This window comes from Melozone crissalis, unplaced genomic scaffold, assembly GCF_028551555.1.
Source record: "Melozone crissalis strain CALT ecotype California unplaced genomic scaffold, PUWL_Pcris_2 ptg000033l_1, whole genome shotgun sequence".
NCBI classification, from domain to species: domain Eukaryota; kingdom Metazoa; phylum Chordata; class Aves; order Passeriformes; family Passerellidae; genus Melozone; species Melozone crissalis.
In genome coordinates this window covers 15815923-15837371 of record NW_026535811.1, presented here as the reverse complement: position 1 = coordinate 15837371, position 21449 = coordinate 15815923, and the positions used below count along the sequence as shown (strand labels likewise).

General features: G+C 43.5%; 1 protein-coding gene across 1 annotated transcript in view; it reads left to right on the top strand.

Moving 5' to 3' along the window:
- The window catches only part of ITPR2 (inositol 1,4,5-trisphosphate receptor type 2), a 243878-nt gene that overhangs the window by 123149 nt on the left and 99280 nt on the right, over positions 1–21449 (top strand). Inside the window, exons 35-37 of the mRNA XM_054281843.1 lie at positions 4644–4834; positions 6138–6280; positions 7844–7952. Coding sequence (XP_054137818.1) covers positions 4644–4834; positions 6138–6280; positions 7844–7952 — 443 coding nt within the window. The remainder of the gene's footprint in view (positions 1–4643; positions 4835–6137; positions 6281–7843; positions 7953–21449) is intronic.

Sequence of the window (21449 nt, the reverse complement as noted above, 5' to 3'; positions counted from 1 at the left end):
AGGTCACATTTTGTTGCTTCTTTGAAATGATTATGTGTGTTTTAATGTCCATATAGATGAATTTTCATATAACAATTTTTTTCAGTCATGAAAGTACGTTTATTTCACTTCCCATTTGAATTTTAAAATCTTTCTTCCATTTTATAAAAAGCTAGACCTTCATTTTCAATTTTTAGTTCAAATAAAATAATTATCCTGTTGTTACTTTTTTGACAGCAAGAAGAATACATTTCAGATGAAGCACATATTTTATTCTATTTTAACTGTTTGTGTTTCCCTAATTGCAAGAAAAATTCAATGATGATCTTTTTACAGGCTGATAAATATTTTAGCGTAGATTTTCTGTTGGAAAAAAACATCCAAGTGAAGGGTACAAGATTGGCAGGTTTGTGTCTTGTCTACACAAAGCTTTTATTTCCCTTAAAAAGTCTTGCTGTCGCTAGCATTAGTGTCTCTCCATCCGAATGCATTTGTTAAGCAGTCAGTAAATGATTAAGGAGCTGGAGGGACTGATTTATGGAACAAAATTAATTGAACTAAATATGCATCACTCTGTTACGTGACAACTGGGAAGTGTGGGAGAACATGATAGAGCTGTCTGTGACTACCAGGGGGTGTAAACTGGGAGCAGAGCAAAGGATTCACAGCCAGCTACAGCTGGGGCTTTTTCCTGACCCAGACTGCCTGGCACTCTCCTCCTTGAGGGGCTTTAGGGACTAAATGCCTGCGTGTCCCCCTGAAAACCCACACCAAGGGTGCTTCAGGGTTAATTAGCTGTGAAGCCACCACACTCTGGTGAGTTCTGTATATACTGCAGAAGCTAATGGAGTGACATTTAAAATGAGGGAGCAGTAGGTGGAAACAGCGAGAACAGCAAGGTTCCTTATGGCAAAACAGATTATTCTGCAGAATGGGCATCCAAGGAAAATTACAGGCAAGGGCCACTTCCTGGAAATCCTTTGGACTGAATTGCTCCTCAGACACAGGCAGCAGCACAGTGAAAGGATGGTACTTCAGGAGGCATTCCTGAAATAGGTCCAATTGCTGTGCTCCTGTGAAGAGAACTACATGCAGGTAATTTAACAAAATAACACCTGGGCCCATTTCAGCCTCTCTGGGAGCAGCTGGACTGTGCTCCTGGGACTTGGCTGGAGCTTGCTTGTCCAGAGTGCCTTGATTTTTACCTGTTTGATTCTTGGCATTCCTGGTGCCCTGTTCTTTTGAGTCTTTGTGTACTATTTCATTGTTTAAGCAGTCAGGGGGAGGAAAGCTGCTGATCACTGGATGCCCACAGACCCATCCGGGGCTGTGGCACGGGGGCAGGGCATTTAGCTGGGACCTGGCTGAATTCACAGCACTGTGTTTCTTACCACTGCCATGGGTTCTCTTTGCTTGCTTGTCTTGGCTCCTCTTGGCTCTCTTGCTGAGAGATAATTGGGAGCAGCAGATTGAGAGTTAGTAGTTTAAAGGATTTCCCAGAAATTCCATCTCCTCTGACACTGGCAAAATGGTGCTGTATATTCAGGATGTAATTAGCCCTGTGCACAGTGCCCTAGGTGGGAAATGGGCACTGTGTAAGCCTGGGACGTTCCTCCACTGCAGGGCAGAATTTACCTGTGCTGAAGACATCACAGAACCACACAATATTCTGAGCTGGAAGGGACCCACAAGCATCATTGAGTCTATCCTGATAAGTATCCTGCTGAATACTTATGTACAGACAGCCACGTAGCTTTTTCCCAAATTCACCAGATAAAAGACAGAATTTTACCCCATCTTGGCTCCTTTGTCTACGAGCTCTAACCATACTTTGCAAGTTTGAGTGCTGTCCAAAAGTATTTCTAAGTGGAACAAAAATAAACATGCTTCTAAATATTTGATGTTGATACTTTAAGGGAGATTGACACATTTTGAAGAGGAAAGCAGCCTACAACACCTAAATTAAAAATAAATATTTATGTTCACATTTGTTCATCAGCTTTCCAAAATGTAAAAATATGTTTCATGTAGTTTTAAATAATGAAATGTGAAACAAATGAAAGATAAACTTTCTACAAGCTGAAAAGAAATAAGAAGACAAAGGCTTTGTTTATAGCTTAGACTTCAACAGTGCCCTTTGACAACCAATACAAATCTTAATTACAAATGGAATTATACATGTAAGAACTGCTCAAAACAAAGGAGTATTTTTTTTCTTTCTCTGGTTTTCTTTGTGATAGTTTTAATTAGCTCCAACTCTTTGAACAATCATAGTCCATGACTGCTCCTCAGACACTGATGGAAGTTGTTAACTTCAAATGGCATCTCTAGGATTGCAGAAGTCTGGGTTCTCCTCTGAACAGTGTGCTCCCCATTGCTAAATTTATTCTTCGATATATCAGATTCTGCATACACTGCACTTAATTGAGAAGTGAGCATTGTCCAGTAGCATTCCAGTGATTGACATTAGGACACAATAAATTGGATTAATAGGCTGCAGCACCCTACCCACCCTGGCAGAACTTTATTGGACTTCTCTAGTAAAATAGGCAGCAACAGGGCAAATGTGTTTTGAAAAACAGCCCAGTTGAATTACATGGAAAAACAATCATTAGAAATAATGGCCAGCCATACATGGCATTTTCCACATGTTAATCAGGAACTTGCCTTCAAAACAAATGGAGAGTGGAAAGGAAAAGTCAATTTGTGTCTTCCCAGCTTAACCTAATTTTTTTTTCAATTCCCTGTGGCCAACCATTTAAATAAAAGTGCCTGCCAGAAATGGATTTAGAGAGTGCTCTTCCATCCCAATGGAACAGCCTAATCCATGGGGGAAGCCCCAGTCCTGCATCAGGACCCAACCTTGCAGCGGGAAGAGAGGAGGGTGCCCTGAACCTGTGGGATCCATTAAAGGGAAGAGAGCCCCATGACAGAATGCCCTTGCCACAGTCTCTGAGGCTGGGGGTTGAGGTGTCACAGCCAGATTTAGGTCTATAATAAAAGCTGTCATTTCAATTTAGTCCTGAGGGAAGAGAAAGTTTGTGCCTGGGATCTGTGACTCACTGTGCTTGGCAGCACTGCAGCCTTCATTCATCAGAGCTGTGTGGTGCCTCTGCCTGCACGTCCTCCCCGGGGCTGGAGGCATGGGCTGCTTGGGACAGAAGGGCACCTGCTGACTTCACAGGTTCAGGACATAAAGCTGGATGTATTTTAGAGCTGGGAGGAAGAGGTGGAGTATTTTTGATGCCTTCTTCCACTGTGGAAAGTGTGTTAGTGAGGAATAGCAGGGAAATGCCTCAGAGAAACGTTGTGCAGAACTGCAATTTGGGCTAATTGCTTTTTAAATTTCAGGTTGTTTCAATAAGGAAAACTGAAAAATTACTTATTATTGGTCATTCTTACAAATGGATTAGAACTGCTCCATTCTGTTTTTAAATTTTTATTAAACATAAGCTGTGCCACAGAAATTAAATGAAATGACATGGAATACAGAGCCTAATCACTGGAACACAACCTGGTCATTCAGAGATATTGATATTGACCATAGGCTCACAGAATGGTTTGGGTTGGAAAGGACCTTAAACAGCATCCAGCTCCACCCCCTGCCATGGGCAGGATCACCTTCCACTATCCCAGCTTGCTCAGAGCCCCATCCAGCCTGGCCTGAAACATTTCCAGGGATGGGGCAAACTTTTGTTCATTGGTTGAATTTCAGACTGCTCATGCTGAGCCAGAGAACAGTGTCACTCTGATCTCCAGTGGGATGGAAAGGAGCAGCTAACACAGAGATTTTACTGGGGGAGGGGGCAGATACCTTCTAACGTTGCCTTTCAAACTTCCTTTTCAAACAACAGTTCAGGATGCCATAGTAGTTTAATAGTGGATGCCCTGCAAGAACTCCTGCAAGTCTCTTCCAATTTTTTTTTATTCTGATACTCTCTCTGTTGTTATTTCCTGCCTCTAAAGTCTAAAAAGAAGAAAATAATTGCAATTTTTAGTTATTGATTAAATATTTTTTTAACTATCAGTTAGACAATCAGGTGTTTATTAACTACTGGATACATTGCAGTGGCATCCAGGCACCATCTAGGAAACCAGGGTTTAGCAGTGTAGGAAACCCAGAGAGAAGGAGACAGTCTTTTTCAAATTTAATTTGTATGCACTTCGTTCCTCAAGGTCTTCACAAGAGGAATATACAGTAAAGCAACAGAGAGTACTTGCGATAAATTGGATAAATGTGCCTATGTCCGCTAGAAAGAAAAATTTCAGAATTTGCTTCTGAATAGAGTAAAACTAACTGCTGAAATAACACATACTCCTTTTGTTACTCATATTAATATCTCTTTTTTTTCAAGTTAGTAGAAAAATTATTCTGTTTAAAAAAAATACCTGTGTCTGTGAAAATACATACTGGAAATTATTCTCATCTCATTTAAAATAGTACAGCTTGCTTTCTTTAACTAGATTATGGCTGATTTCTACCATTTAGGTATGCTTATTTTTAGGGGTTCTTATTTTTAGGATCCTTATTTTTAAAACCTGTTGAAGCGATATTACCCTGCCCCTTAACTTCAACGAGACCAGGCTGTTGCATGCCATGATCTCTATAAGATTTCCAAGTTTTTCCCACTCTAAATGTCTTGTGTTTTTCCTTCCTATGAAAGCAAAGAACCGTGGGATTGCGATTCCAGTGGATTTGGACAGCCAGGTGAACACCTTGTTCATGAAGAGTCACTCCAACATGGTGCAGAGGGCAGCCATGGGCTGGAGGATGTCAGCCCGCACTGGACCTCGCTTCAAGGAAGCTCTTGGTGGGCCAGCCTGGGATTACAGGAACATCATAGAGAAACTGCAGGTACAGAAATAGCAAATGGCTTGGGCAGCAGTGGGACTGCAGGTACCTCACATGTGCCAGGTGTGGAAAACACCAGAGACAGGCCCAGTGCAGTTTTAGTGTGGATGAGAGGAGCCACTGCACTTCTGGGTGGGAATGGCTGAAAAGGCTCAGCTCTTCAAGATCAGAATTTGGCTCCTGCAGAAGTCAGAGAGGAGTAGGAGCTATCACAGAATGAGCTGGGCTGGAAGGGTCCCACGAGGATCATCGAGTCCAACCCCTGGCCCTGCACAGGACAATCCCCAACAATCCCACCCTGAGCTTGAGAGCGCTGTCCAAACCCTCCTGGAGCTCTGGCAGCCTTGGGGCCGTGACCATCCCTGGGGAGCCTGTTCAGTGCCCCAGCACCCTCTGGGGGAAGAACCTTTCCCTGATATCCACCCTGATCCTCCCCTGACACAGCTGCAGCCATTCCCCAGGTCCTGTCCCTTGTCACACAGAGCAGAGAGCAGGGCCTGCACCTCCTCTTCTTCTCCTGAGGAAGCTGCACAGCTGCTGTGAGCTCTGGCCTCAGTCTGCTCTTCTCCAGCAGAACAGAACAAGTGCCCTCAGCTGCTCCGTGTGTGGCTTCTCCTCCAGGCCCTTCACCAACTCCATGTCCCTCCTTTGCACACTTACATTGTGGTACCCAAAACTGTGTACAATATTCAAGTTGTGTTCTCCTTGAAGTGCTTCACAGAGCAGCATCTCCTTTCTGCCTTTTTATGGCCACGTGTCCTGTCCTGTAGAGGAGATACTAGCTGTAGAGGAGATACTAGAGACTTTAGGTCACTAGAGCTGTAGAGGAGATACTAGAGACTTTAGGTCATGTTTGTGTCACTGGAGATTGCCATGAGGTGGAGATCACCTTGTTCATGTAGAGCCTAAACAGCAGCAGGGGTTTATGACCTGAGGAAACAGCAGGACCCAGACAAATGGAGGTTCCTTAAACACCAAGGACACAACACCTGAGGTGACATGTTAACTGTGTGTGGTGAGCATTGTTTTTCCAGCACACCATCATCCTAACTGTTGCCACAGGTTTTGTGAGCACTACTGCAGAGGAGAAATTCAAAAGAGTAACAATGGGCACCTTGTCCCTCTTGCCCTGTGTGAGGAGTGGTGTGAAGAAAGGCTTGAGGTGGCTTTGCAGCCACCTGGGCTTCCCAGGGCTCTTGCAGCTGGGCATCCCACTGGGCCAAGCGGTGAATCACAGTGAACTGTGTGACTCCACAGCACGTTGCTGTAGTTCTCCTGCAGTTATGGATGTTCTGTGTCCCCCCAGGACGTGGTGTCCTCCTTGGAGCAGCAGTTCACGCCCATGATGCAAGCTGAGTTCTCAGTGCTGGTTGATGTGCTGCACAGCCCAGAGCTCCTGTTCCCCGAGGGCAGCGATGCCAGAATAAGATGTGGTGCCTTCATGTCCAAGTAAGTGGCCTGCAGAGGGGCCTGGTTGCTTCTTTGGGAAAGATGGCAGGGTTTTAGCTTTTTCAACAGCATTTACCTCTGGTTTTCAGCAGAGACTTAAGCATGCAGGTGACCAAGTTTACTGCTGAAAGCTTGAAGTGAGGTCCTTTGATCCATATTTTATATTTCTCAACAGTTTTGTTGTCTGGAGAGCACAGAGTGAGAGGGGTGCTTGCCTTACCTGCTAGAAATGGGATTTTAGTAGCTTGTTAAAATTGTGGTAGGCTCAGCCTACTTCTGTTTTCTCAATGGGCTACTTTGCTATTACATTTCAACAAATCTGCAACAGAAACTTAAGATTTTCCATAGCAGAATTTTCAAGAATTCATAATGAAGCAGTGGGCTGCTCAAGGCTCGTGGGTTTTTTGTTAGATTTTTTTTGGTACAGCAAATTGATATTTTTATTTTAAACTGCCAACAGCTCTTTGAAAATACATTTCACTGAGACCCCTATCTGGTCTTGAATTATTAGATGTTTTATTTGCAGTCTGTGCATTGGAATAGAGTCTTGCAAATTTTTTATTAGTCCTCAAGTGAGATGCCCTCCCCGCCCTTGAGAAACTATAATTTAAACAGAGATAACTTGGGGGAAATGAATGCATTTGGCAGCTCTCCTGATTCCTTGGGTATTTGCATATTCTGCAGAAGGAGCATTATAACAATATGTTTTATATGTTTGGTAAAATTAAAAAAATAAAAATTAAATTTTGATATTATCCCATCCCATGTCCTTTGTCCAAACTCCTGTTTGAAGCCAGCATCAAAATGAAAAAAAAAAAACAAAACCAAAACCTGTCCAAGGCCTTCAGATTTCCTCCCTTCCTATTTTCACAACCATTTCTCCAGCAATGTGTGAACCAGTGCAAGGACCTGTGCACAGATCTGTTCTGCACAAAGACAGAAAGGCTGCTTCTGGTATCGGCTTCAGCTGACTGAAATCCAAACTCCTGTCACAGTCATAGCTGGAGACAGAAATGGACCTTGTTTTCTGGCTTGTCAAGTGGTTGTGTGAATGTAAACAACAATTATGTTTCATCCAAATGTCTGTATTTCTGAACATTTCCATGTAAGGTTTTTTGGAAATCCTTTTGGCTGAATACCACTTGCTAATTATATCATAAATATATTATAACCATCATAGAAGTTGGAAGGTGTGAAGGTTGTAGCTTTTAAAGTTTGCAAGATGCATGGTGAACACTGGTTACCTTTAAATAATGGTTAAAATAAGTTACCTTTAAATAAAGAAAGGATGAAATAGCAAGTCTGGATCTTAAACTGTAAACCCTCAAAAAAAGTGGATGTAGAATTCTGTCTTCTGTATGGGCAGTAAGATATGCAAATTGACACCAAAATCTCCCAACACCTTGAAAGTCCCATTTCCTTTTTAATTATGATTTCTCTTGACCATTTTATTTCTTTTCCTTGAGGAAAAATATAGTGATGGGCAATTTTTGCATAAAGAAATTGCAGCATGGCTTAGCAACAATCTGTAATGCTCTTTAAGTTTTAATATTTTACTTTCAGGTTGATTAATCACACAAAGAAGCTAATGGAGAAAGAAGAAAAGCTCTGCATTAAAATCCTCCAAACTTTACGAGAAATGCTTGACAAGAAAACCAACTTTGCAGAAGAGGTACTGCTTCCACTTTAATATTAAATATAGAACTAACAGCATGGTATTAATAACAGAATCTGACATGGTTTCAGTTTTGTGCATGTTTTAGAGCTAACCCGGTGTCTTAGGAACAGTGTGGTAAGGGAGCAAGTTGGTTTGGAACAAAAGAAATCTCTGCCTTACACAGTTCTGTGTAAGGGACTTCATAAGAGTCAAGGCAAGCAAGATGAAATGAATTAGCAGTGGCAATGTATAATTATTATATATTGAATATTCTCTATTTCTGGAGATTAGTCTTAATTTGTCACACCCAACTTTACCATAAAATCAATGGAAATATAGGGATTTTTAATTGCAATTGTACAGCTTTTCCCTGCTGCCTGTGGTGCCAGACTTTTGTACTCCACACGCTTTTTAATGCTCCCAAATGTGTGAAAGGAAATCTGCAATGTTTAAGCAGAGCTGCCAGTTTTGGGAAGAAGTGACATAGTCTGTACTCTGTAAGTGTCTAATTATTTCTTGCATTCCTCTCTCCCCTCATTGCCCAGTTTTCTCTTGCAAAACCAAGTCTTTCAAATGCCTCTTTCATTTTGCCTGTTCCTTTGGCTATCAGTAGGCAGATTCAGATGTAGATGTCAGCTGTCCCTGTTCTTTCTGAGCCTGATCCCAGTGTCTTTTGTGTAATTTCCTCTTATCCATATTTCTGGGCATTCCCCAAACCCTTTCAGCATTACTCACTCTTAAATATGAATCATGGAGTTATCATCTAATTTCTCAGTGCTGACATCAGACCTGCCCTGTGCAAAAATAACCAGTGTAAGCAGAGGAAACCAACCCCATCTTCACCTCCTCCTCAAAGAAAACTGTGGTTAGGCCTGGGCAAATTCTTTTTTAATGTCATGAAGAGAATTTCACAGGGGAAATTTTTTGATTTTTATTATTATTCAAATTATGAATGATAACATTGTAATGATTATTATTCAATCATGAAAATTATTATTATTCTTGATTATTATTCATATTTATTCTAATAGCATTCTGGGTGCATAACACCACTGCATCACATGGGAAGAAGAATTTGCTTTTGTAACTGACCTTTGCCAAACCTCCTTAAAAGAACTACATAGACCCACCATAATTTAACCTCATCTCAGGACTACAGGGGAGGAAAAAAGGCAACACTTTTAATGTATGACTTGAAACAAGCAAGAAAATTTGCTTGTTTCAGTTGCTCCTTCTACCCTGCTTTGGCTGCTGATGAAGGGAAACAGAGTTAAGGGAGGGAATTCCCATCAGAGGGAATGTGCTCCCTAGGTCTGTGAGGGCTCTGCTTTTCAGGAGTGGATAAAGGAGGTGTATTCCCAAATCCCTCATGTGACCTCCACCATCTTGGGGGTGTATGGTGGGTGGAAAAGCTCTTTCTGAACAGAATTTCTCCCCCGTGCTTCCTCTGGAGTCCCATTGGTTTTACACTGAGGAATGTGATGAATCAGTGCAAACAAATATGTGAATAAACAAGCTTGGATATGCTTTGCAAGTGCTTCTCTGGCTTGCTATTCTTATGAGTCATTGTTCAATGCCATGGACTTCAGAACAGTAAAAATAGCACAATGAATGGCCTCGTGTGCGTGTTTCCCATCTTTTTTTTGGGCTGTGATCTCACTGCCTGCAAAGTTATTCAACTATGGCATGCAGATATTAAAAAAAATAAAAATAGTAGTAAATACATAATGGTCATATCCAGAACAAAGCTACAGGGGGATGTGGGACATTTTGACAGGAAGCCTGAGTTTGCTTATCACCCATCAAATTGTATTTTCTGTGATAAACCTGACAGAAACCTCCAGTTTCTGCATGCTTTCCCACAGTGAGAAAGAGGGGTGAAATAATGAAATAAAATTTCCTCCCGTCTCTTCACATTAATGCCCACCACTGAGCACCTTCTACTGTCTTTGTCCTTCATTTGACCACTGGAAGGTAGCCTATGCCATTTGCTGAAGAAACAGGAGGCAAAATAGGAGTAGGGGCTTATTTCACTGATTTTATACCTATTCCTGCATCCACTATATCAACTCTATTGTTGCACCTCCCCTTGGTGGTGAGTTTCAGGTCTCTGGTGCTCTCCTGGCTCCACATCCTTGAATTTCCTGGCAGTCAGCTTCTGAGGCAGCACTCACTTGTGCCTTGTCTTGCTGAGCACTACAGCATCTAATTGTGCTGGGAACCAAAGTTTAATTTCAGAAGTTTGATTTAAGGTATATAAATGAGACATAAAACCTCCTGGCCATTGATTGGCTTTCATAAGTAATTGTGGGTGATTATTGCAATCTCCTGGGAGTTCTGCATTGAGTCCTAGCCCTGTTTGTATTGATTAGGTCACCAACTGGACTGAAACCTGATCTACAGCCCCTCTCTTCCAGAACAGCATTAAAACACTTGGGGAAAGCAGGGTGTAGGGAGCTCACATTGCCTCTGTTCAGAGAGAGCTCCTGCACTATCTAAATGTATTTATCTAAAGCTTGCTTCAGACTGACTGTTTGAGAAGAAAAGCAGGAGGGGCCGAAAGGACTGTGCTTGCACTAGATGTGCCCCATCTATATTTGGGTTTAGAATCACTGGCAGTTTTTATCACTGGCAGTTTTTAATGCCAGTTTCTAAACTGGCAGTATTTTTGTTTTGATTGTTTGTTGTTGTTGTTGTTGGGCTTTTTTTGTGTTTTTGTTTTTTTTTTTCAAAACCAGAAGGGTCTTGGACTGGGGTTTTTGAATTTATTTAGGCATATCTTTTTGTGTTTCACCGTAGTGCTTGATATCACTTTAATTTCTCTGTGAATGTTGCCTCTAGACCTATTTATACACCTCAGTTTGAATCTGAGTAACATTTCCAAAAGCACCTGAGACGTGTAGACTGATGTGTGCTCACTTTGCAAATGACTGGAGCAGTTTAAAAGCTTAGCATTACCTTGCTGCCCTGCTTAAAGTGTCTGTCCATACAACAGAGCTGCTGGGCCAGGAAGGGTGGTCCAGCATCTTCAGAGAGGGTTCAAAAGCTTAAATTAAATTGTTGATCTCTTGATCTAATGGTGCTCATGTGGACTTCTTGCCTGACTCCAGCTGCTGGCATGGCAATGCCTTGGGTAGGGACAACCTGCTGATCTCCCAGCTGTTCATAAATCAGGTCAGCACCTCTGGGGGAAGAATATCATCCCTGTTACCATGTGTATATTACATCTGATCAGATGTGCTGGTGGATGGGAGGGTGTTGCAGAATGTGGCAGAATCCAGGCCTGTGTGTCCCTCCCTAAGGCAGCTCCTTTGAGAACACTGCTGTAAATGAACGGAACCCTTCAGGAAGGGGTGCCTGTGCTGCAGAGCTCACACTTTATACTCTTCCTTCCTCTTTTAGGTGTTGAACTTCAGTATAAATAATTGAAAACTGCATTTTTAAGTGTCAGTAGAACAAAGACTCTGTAAGCTGCTTAATTGTCAGAAATAAGTAGTTGAGCTTTTTGCCTTTTTTGGAAAAAAACTCATGAAAATGTTGGGTTTTCTCTTAGACATTTGTACTAGATCATGATTTAAAATCATAGAAGTAGCTCTTGAAGAAGTGGCCTTTTGTTTTGCAGGCCTAATGTTTCTGTATTCAGCTTTAGATATGAAATGTAAGCTGTCCTCTCACCTTTGTTTGCAGGAACACCACCAAATATACATGAGAAAGAAAATGTGGTGGAAATAAAAATGTATTTTATTCCTGTAAGATGTGGTCCCAGATATGGCCTCTGCTGGCTCTGGTCATTTTGTGCCAGAAGAACTGATCTTTTCATGTGGAGCTGTTGACAAAACTCCAGTGAGTTTGTCAAAAGCAGTCGTGCCAGTTTATTATTGTATTGATCTACCAGGCAAGCTGAAGCCAGTGGGAGCTGCAGCTCTTTTTCTGCTGGGGTAAATGGCCTCAATGGGTTTTAGAAGCCAGGAGATTTTGGAAGTCACTACAGTGTCCCAGCATTGCAGCTCATTGAATCACAGACATTCTCAACTTAAACTGCATTCTATTCTATAGCCTCATCTTTTCAAGATGATTTGACTTATTTGCATTTGCAAATTAGGCAGCCTTCAGATAAACAGCATTTGTAGGTGGAAAAAAAAAGAGGAGGAAAAAGAGAATAATTTTGAAAATGTGTTGCTTGCTGAATGTATCATACCTCAAAAGAATGCTTCTTTTAAATGGGAGAGTGGGATCCGAATTCCTTTATTTGTGTTACTACTCACATTTTGGGTTAGTGGCACTGCAGGCATTTTGAAGAATTACATTTAATTTTTCCCTGTTTCTGCTGTCAGTTTTATTTGTGCTGATGTATAAAAATACCTGTGCACTGGCCTGCTTTTCCCTGTTGTCAACAGGGAAAACTCAGTGTGCCTGCAAGGTGAGAGGGGGTCAGAAACACCACAGGAGAACATGCATGCTCAGTGCTGTTTGTACTGATTTTTTTTTAAAATCACTTATCTATTTTAGCTGCTAAAGGACACTTTTGCAGGGTCCTGCATTAAAAACTCACTCCTTAGGAAATCAGCTCACAGGGAGGGACTGGAGGTGCAGGGAGGAAGAATGTTTGGTTATCTCCAGCAGTGCCAGCTTGGTTGTGGACCAGCACTTCTGGTATGGTCAAAAACCTGCTGTTGTGGCTTTGTCATGGGAGTTAAATGATGAGTGAAAACTCAAACACAAGTGGGACAAACCCCTCAGTTTTGGAGATGCTTTGTGTGAAAGTGGTGATCAGCTGCAGAACCAAAGCCTCCAGGAATTCATTGCAGCACAGGATTCAAGCTTTGCTCTTGCCCTGAATCATCTAAGCCAGTAATTGCAGTGGCAGGAGCACCAGAGCTTTCAGATATGCAAGACTAAACACTGGACGTGGTCAGAACCTGAAAGTGTGGTAATTTCTCATTAGACCCACACACTGACATTTTACAAAAGAGAGAAAAATCTACAGAAAAACAAATGAACACAGTTTCACTTTTCCCCCTCTAGGCTTCAAGCTGAGATAATTAAGCAAAGGGACACCAGGAGGCATGTGATGGTGATGGTGTTGTTTGTTCTAGCCAGGTGTTGTCAGCCACAGCGCTCAGAGCCTCGGGCCATCACTGTTGTGTTGTTATTGCTGCACATTTCTGGGGCTGTGACAGGCAGCATCAACCAGAATATTCTGAATTAGCATCTCTCATCTTTGGGGTAGCCCTTTTCCCTCCTGTGATGTGCATTGCTCTGGGCTGAAAGGACAATGCTGCTGGACAGCCCCCTGATATTCTGCTGGATTTTCGATCACGTCCATTTGTTATCGATGCAAAAACCTGGGAGAACTGGGTATATGAAATGTGTGACTTATTTTTAAGGGGATTTTTTTTTCTGAAAGTAACAGGCCCTGGAGATTTGCTCCAGCTTTGGACTGTCACCTGCTTGTGTCACCCTCAGAAGCCTGTTGAGAGCCACTGTGCTTGGGCCAGCTGTGAGGCACCTACAGGGGTCTGTGCCTGGGTGGTTTCAGGCAGAATGCATTGCCCTTGTTGAGCTGGACAAGAACTTTAAACTCAAATTCATGTATCAAGGACAGGTAATTCAGAAGACAGCCCTCCTGACACCCTACAAAGTGCAGGTCCTGATCTAGTGAAAGGCAGGAGCAGTTTAATCTCCTGCAGGGGCAGTGAGCACAGGCCTAACTACACTGCAGTCATGATTTTGCCCTCTCTTTAATATGCATAATTGTTAACTCACCATGATGCAAATAAAGGATCTCCAGAGACCTAAAGGTACTTCTGTCCCAGGTGATAGTTCAGTGAGCAGTGGTGCTCACTACTCTCTGGTACTTACTCTTTTTTGTTTCAAACCTTATTTTTCCTTTGTTTGTTTGTTCTTCAAGTCACAAACAAATCTAATGGCAGGATGCCCAGGCTGTAAAAACACATGGTTGTTAACACATTTCATCCAAAAGATTGTAGTCTCTCAGCAGCTCATGTTTATCAAATTTTAAGATTATGGTATGTTGTTATCCAGTTTTCTTTCAGAAATATTAAGCCCCAAATCCTGATTGATAAATTATTTTGGAACTTATATCATCTGCCCTTCTCACATACATCATCTCTCCTCTAAAGGAGCATCTGATGCTGTAAAATATTTTTTGTAGTTACTGATTAAAACAGCATCAACCAAACCAATAAAACTGGAGTAGCTTGTTCCTTACTCTGAACTTCAAATGACCAATTTCTGCTCTGGAATTTGCCCTTTACACCGTGTATGGGACATAGGGGGTTTGCCCTTCTTATTTCACATTAACATCTTCTTATGGATGTGATCTTAAGAGCAAACCAGCATGAAAATCTTAACTGCCTGCAAACTGTTTGACATCTTTCTCTATTGACATTGCTATTCATTAAAAACAAATAAAAAAGAGTGCAAGAGAAGAGAGCTGTTTGATAAATGAAACTGTTAGAGCTCTGAGGATGATTCATCTCACCTTACTCAGGTACAATATTCATGGAACTGATCAGGATCCTTTTTGTAAACAACAGCAACTAGATTTTCTAGTTGTTTTGAATACAGGTGAAATGAATTTCACTAAAGACTTCAGTACATCTGGAAGTTAAATTCCATGTTCACTATAGCTCTTTGAATCAAATTCTACATCATGAAGATATCAGGATCAAGGTTTTCTCCCTGATTTGTTTTATTTCTATATTTAAAATTATGAATAAAACATATTTTTAGAAATTTAGTGGAAAGTTCTAGCAGGTCTTGGATTGGCAAGGACTAGGTAAATGACCAAAGATATGTTGTAAGTTAATATGTAAAATGAGTCAACAGTTTTATCATGTGGTTCATGTCTCCAGGTGTGTGGAGTTTTGTGTGAGGATAGATCCATAAATATAAATATTAATTTTAGATTATTTATTCCTATTCCTTCTCTTTCTCTTTTACCTGGAGTTCTATTAGAAGATAAATATTAGAATGTTAATTTGGTGTCTTAGCATATTGTTTTGGTTTTAATGGAGTAGATTAGATGGTCTTGTTTAGAATGATATGTGTTAATGCTCTCAGTGTTACTTAACAGGAATGAAAACATAATTCCTATGACCCCCCTAATTTTAGTGATTGGTGGTTGTTCAGAGTGCCCAGTTGACATCCCAAGGAGCCTTTGTGCTTATTTGAGAGCAGGAGCAATTGACATGGGTGCAGCAGGGCTTTCCATACCCTGGGAGCAGCTACATTGAGGTGGGAAGGGAGCACAGAGGAGCATGTGAGAGAAACATCAGCAGGCACCCTGATGTTTGGGATGGTTGCAAGGTTTTTTGGGAGTCAGGAGAATAAAACTGCATAGACCTTTTCCCTGACTGTGATTCTAGAAGATGTTTCTCCCCACACGCTTCCCACTCCCTTCTCAGAATTAATTCCTCTGTGGAAAGGCCACATTTATGAGCAGTTTCAGTACCACTGCCAGGTAATGGTTATAATTCTTGCTGGGAAGCACAGAGAGTGCTGCAGTATCGCAGAGACCACAGTGTGGCAACTGTGGACTTTTCAGAAACATCTCCTGTCTGTGGCAGCAGGGCAGCTGCTGCTGCTGCTGCACGGCTCAATTCCCACAGCAGGCAAATGTCTGCAGTAGTCCTGGAGGGGGCAAGGGAAAACGTCTCCTCTGATTCTGAATTTCCTTGGAAGGGGAAAAGGGTTCTTTTGTTTTCTGGGTGGCTTGGGTTTTTTGGTTTTGGGGGGGTTTTTTTGTTTGTTTTTGGTTTTTTGTTTTTGTTTTGTTTTGGGTTTTTTTTTTTTTTTTTGCTTTTTGGGAGATTTTTGTTGTTGTTGTTGTTTTTCTGTTGTTGATGATGTTGTTGTCGTCTATCACAAATTTGCTGCTGCTTTATTTAATATGTTTGAGCAACAACCCTGTTTGTACTTTGCAGTCACACCAGAGATAGCAGTGAGCAGAATTCAATGCCTTGTATTAAGGATGGCCAATGAATATTTATGATAAACCTAGGGAGCCAGTAATAAAAATGAAATCGGCATGATGCCACTAGATCCAAATCTTTGATCTCTGTTTTAAGAGAAAATACAATAAAGCAGGGGATAATGGACTCATTATAATGGAATGGTTAGTTATGGTTACTTAGGGCAACGTGAATAGGTGGCATTACATAAACTGGTCTAGTCCAAGATTTACGATCCAGAAATGTGTTTCAGGCACTGAGTTTCTGCAGAAAACATCAGTCTATGATATTGTTCTGGTTTAGTCGGTCCAAGCACAAAGAATTAAAGATACATCCCTTTCAGATCCAGGATGGGGCATGCTCTTGCCTTACTAGGGGCAGCAAAAGCCCTAAGACCCAGCAAGGCCCTTCTCCTCAGCCTCTTTCTGTGCTTCTGCTCCTCATCCATCACCCTGTGAGCAGGCAGAGGGAGGGCTGGGCATTGCACAGGGGTGGAAATTAGATTCCACTCCCTGCCCAGGCTGTCTTAGCAGCCACCAGCTGCGAGGGGACACTTGGGGTCGCCAGGAGAGAGGGGACAGCTGCCGCTTTGGCATCCCCAGGAGCACGCAGGGGTGGTGGCTGGAGATGTGTGCCACAGCTGGGTGCACCCACCTCCACCAGGAGCAGGGAGAGTCTCCTGCAGAGTGCTGAGACAGCTCCTGGGAAGCCTAATGAAGGAGCTGCTATTTGACAGGGATGGGGAGCAGGAGCAAGTGAGCTATTTTTCTTTTTAATGGTTGCAATTACTTGCTTAACACCCCTGCCACACCAAGCAAGACACAGAGGAGGGCTGATTCCAGGCTGTGGATGAAAGCTGATCCCAAGGTCTCTGTCTAGCCAGGCAGGAGGAGGAAATGGAAATTCACTGTTTTCTGATTCGTTTCAAACTGATGTAATTTCTAAGGGACTTCATCACTAATGACATCTGGCAAGGGATTAGTCTGTAATGTGGCCCATCTCCCCCTTTTCAAGAAAAAGAAAATATATGCTATATTGAACTTTGGAAAACAGCTATTAAGCAACCACAGTAACTGCTTCTGATAGGCTTCCTTTTTTTGTTTTTTTTTTTGGTCTGATGAGGATTTTACCCAGCATGTTTGGCCTTGGAGGAGTGCCTGGATGGTATTGCCAGCTGGAATTGTCAGAGCTGCTTTGTCTTCTGTCCCAGGAAAACAGAAGCCTGGCGGGCAGTCACTCTCGCTCTTATTTCATATCCCTGCTTAGTCAGAGTTGCCAGCCCCAAGCACTGAAAACCCTGAGTCAGGCCACAAACAAATCACGAGATTTGGCTTGAAAATCATGAGATTTTTTAATTACAAATAGTTTATTTGGGATTTCTCTGAGTCTTCAGAGTGTCTGTTCTTCCAGTTCTACTGTACAAATCCCAGAGTTTGAAGTATGCTTTGCTGAATTATGCATGTGTTTATTTACTGAAATAAAAGCCAGGTTCATTTATGGTTACCTGACCTCTGCAGTTCGTGGGGAAAAGAGCAGAATGCTCAGAGCTCACATTAGGGGATGGTTTCTACTGCCAGGGTGCCAGCAAGGGGCAGTGCTGGCCCTCAGCTGGGGCACAGGGAAATGTGCTCATCAGGGTGGGGCTGGTGATGGTAACTCCAGGTACAGAGCTGTCACTGGGGGCTGGGAACAGGGCCTTGTCACTCTGAAAATTCCTTCTGGCAGACTTGTCCAAAACATTTTGTCTCCATTTACTGAGCAGTTACACCAGCAAAATCTTTTTATATTCATTTTTCCTGCAAGCTTTTTACCCTTCCCCCGACTTATTTCTTACTACTTTTCTCCTTTCTTGCAAAAAACTTGATTTTTTGACTCCTTAGCTGTCTACAGTAGCATTTGTGTCCTATTAGCCCTCCATCCAGTAGGGCTGGATACCAGTCTGCCTGTCTCTGCTGCAAAAGAAATTTAGATAACCTTAACTCTCAGGTCTTTCAGCTTTAAGACTCCTTACTGCTTCCAGAGGAACAACAAGCTTCCCTTGAACCAGGTGTTTTCTCAGCTGTGACCAGTTAGAGGTTCCCAGCTCTAAGGTTCCTCCCAGGCTGCTCTACTGGGTGCAGTTCAGCATTTTAAGAAACCAAACTCGTCTAAATATACAAATATTTGACTGTGGCTCTCTAAAAATGAAAACCTTTGCATTTAAACAAATGCTGGAAGCCCTGCACATCGTTGGGAAGTTCTGCTTTTACAGTTTTTTCGAAGGGGCTAAAAAATGTTCCTGGAGAACAGACTGTGCAGCCTGAGTATTCTTGATTTTGCAAGAAGACCCACATTAACTAGGTTGCTTTTGTGAGGCAGAGGATGTTAGCAGTGGTAATTCACTGCTAGCAATAAAGTGTGGGCTGGTCAGTAAATTCACCCAGGATGGCACAGAGGATTGTTCTGGTTATATGTCACAGTCTTTATTAAATTTGCCCTGGTTTTTGCTGGCACTTTGTTGTAGTCATGATAATTCTCACAATAAAACCAACCATAAGGGCTTAGAAGGGGCTGTTTGAAAAATGGAAGCTGAACCATTTCTTCTTTTCCTTCATATTTAAGTATTCTCAAAGCAAATAACTTCATGCATGGGAAAACCTCAGATTTTATTGTTTGAATTTGGATTTTTGTTCTGTGTGGGGAAATGTTTTCATGAAGAAAAAAACCCAAAAGAAACAAACCAAACCATCAGTCAGAGCAGCAAGTTTGGGAGATTACTTGGGGCTGGGGTGTGCTTATACAGAAATGAGTAATTTGTACTGCAGAAGTCTGGGCAAAGTGGTACCTCTTTGTGCCCGTGCAGGGCATCAGGTGAGAGCAGTGCTGTGTGTGTGGGCACAGGGCTGGGGGGTGGCAGCTGAGCTGGCTCCTCCTGGAGTCCCAGCTGATGCTCAGCCAGGCTGCTGAGGAGGGTTTGCTGTCCCCAGTGCGGTCTGCAGGGAGCCACTTGACTTAGACGAAGCTGTTTATATAAAGATATTATTTCCATACATGCAATACTGAAAGAGCTTGTTTTAACTCAGTAGCAAATTCTAGCACACTGGGTACTCTAAATGCAGGTTTTTACTTCCCTTTTTAAAGGAAGAAAAAAAAAAAAGTAAAAAGAAAACCCAAGAAGTCAACTATTTGATATATACTTTAATTCATCATGTATTTAAGATATTTTTTAAACTATAAACAAATTGAAACTAAAGAAACAATTCCTTTGTCTCTTTAAACTATCTCTTTATCTCTTTCCTATTTTTTCACATGCTTTTTCCTTTTTCTTTATTTTTCCCCGATTTTTAGCTAAAGAAAGACTTTATTTGGGAGCAGGAAAGGAAATGTTGCTGGAATAATGTTTTCTTTTGATCTACCCCACAGTTTATGGCTCCTGTGTCTTAAGTTCAGTACTTTGATCACTATCTGTCTGTTTTGCTGCTCAGCCCTATGCAGTGTGATGTTACCATTGAGCCAGCTGGGGCTCTGCCCCCTGCAAGAGCCATGAGGTAGTAAAATCAGAGTAAATTAAAAGAGTTCTCTCAAGCCTCTTCTGCACGACTCTCAACTCTTCATTTCACAGCTGAAAAGTGGCTGCTCTCTTGCCCCTGCCACTGCCGTGCCCGTCCAGCTCCATCCTCCAGCAGGGGCCTCCAGAGCCACGGGAGGTGGCACAGCAGCACCAGGCAGCTGCAGCCCTGCACAAAGGGGCTCTTTCACACACGTTCCTGCTAGGAGAGCACATGTGCAGCTAAAACAAGTTCCACTGCCCATCTGACTTGAGCAACAGCCACCCTGGGGAAGCTGTCTTTTTTTTTTCTTTTTCTTTTTTTTTCCTTCCCTGAGATTGGACAACAGATATATTGCCCTAATGCTTGTTTCTGACTCGGTGAGCGCTGTGCTTAGGCCCAGGGCTTTGGTAATTCTAGATTATTTTGTGGTGAGGAGGGTTGCTGAAGGACAAGGGAGGGGAACTGAGGTTCCACCTGCCAGGCTGCTCAGGCACAGCTCTGCCTCTTGCCCTGAGCTTGCTGCACACACAGAGAGCTGCCACCACCCCGGGCACAGTGTGTCAGTGCAGCACAGGGCACTTTTAAAGTAGCACAAGCTCACTCCTGTTTTGGGCTCCTCTCCAGGGGACTGAGTGACTCACCTTGAGAGAAGGGCTCTCTGAAAGTGGAAGCAGGACTTTGTGTATGACAGTGCAGAACCTCGCAGGTTGGCAGGGCGCCCGTCTTCTCCTCCTAAATCAAGGAGTGTGCTCCTGGGCTTTGTGAATGAAAGATTTGTTGGGGGGAAAAAATGGGATGAAGTCTTAAAAAAAATTAATTTATTAAGCTTGGCTTACTGTGTAAAGTCTTGTTCTGAAGTTGGCTTCTATTGGAAAAAGCCATGCTTTTAGAAATTTGCTGCAATGTTGGCATACACAAAAGGAGCCGCTTCTTGAGTTGTACAGACTCCAGAGACTCTTCCTGCTGTGTTGGCCAACTTGATTTGCAGTGCCTGCTCTCCTAAAGGCGGATTTCTGGGTCAAGGTGGCTCCAAAAATCTGCAACCCAAGGGGATGATCCAACAAAAGACAAAGCTTCTATGGAGCACCCTCCCCTACAGACGTGCCTGTGGCACACATGCACTGCTGCCCAGGGTGGCTGGGGTGGCTACCAGCTTCTGAGGCAGCCAGATGGATACTGGTTAGGAGATCTGGGACACGTGTCAACCTCACACTCCTGTGATCCATGGCTGTCATACCTGTGGAAATGTTTATATCCATCACACCGTGGGGATGCAACCCTGCAGACGGTGACACTGGGATGGAGCCCCTTGCCTGGAGGGCAGGTGGATTTGGCACGGGGAGGAGCAGGTTTTATCCCCAGCAGCCACTACATATCCATTATCAAATACCACCTGCCTTGTTTGCAGAAAATCCCTGCGGATGACACTGGAGGCATTTCAAAGCCCACCTGGACGCGCTCCTTTGTCACCAAGGCGGGGAGGGTTGGACTGGCCGAGCTCCAGAGCTCCCTTCCAGCCCTAACAATCCTGGGATTGTGTGGGCGATCAGCGTGGTGGTGACAGGAGAGGGGTGCCCAGCCCTGTGCCCAGGTGCCAGGAGGCTGATTTGGGTGGGAGCCGCGGCAGCAGGAGGGGGCAGAGCTGTGCCCGGGGTGCCCAGCGGTGCCCAGCGGGGCGGGCGCTGTGCCGGGGGATGCGGGCGAGTGCAAGGCGCCGGCTCCCACCTTTCTTCCCAAGCGGCCCCCGCGCTGTAATCGCCTTTGCCCGGGCAGCATTTAATGAGCTGTTTGCGCATGTGACCGCGGCGCATGTGAGCGGGGCCGCCGGGGGAGGCGCGGGCGCTGTTATGTAATGGGCGCAGTGCCGGCTCCGTGCGGCGGCCCCGGGCCCCGGGGAGCGCGGCCCCGCCGGCGGGAGCGGCTCCCGAGCGGCCCGGGGGCTGCGCGGGCACGGGGCGCGCGCCCCCGACCGCCGGCCGCGCCTTATGTAACGCGGCGCCGCGGGG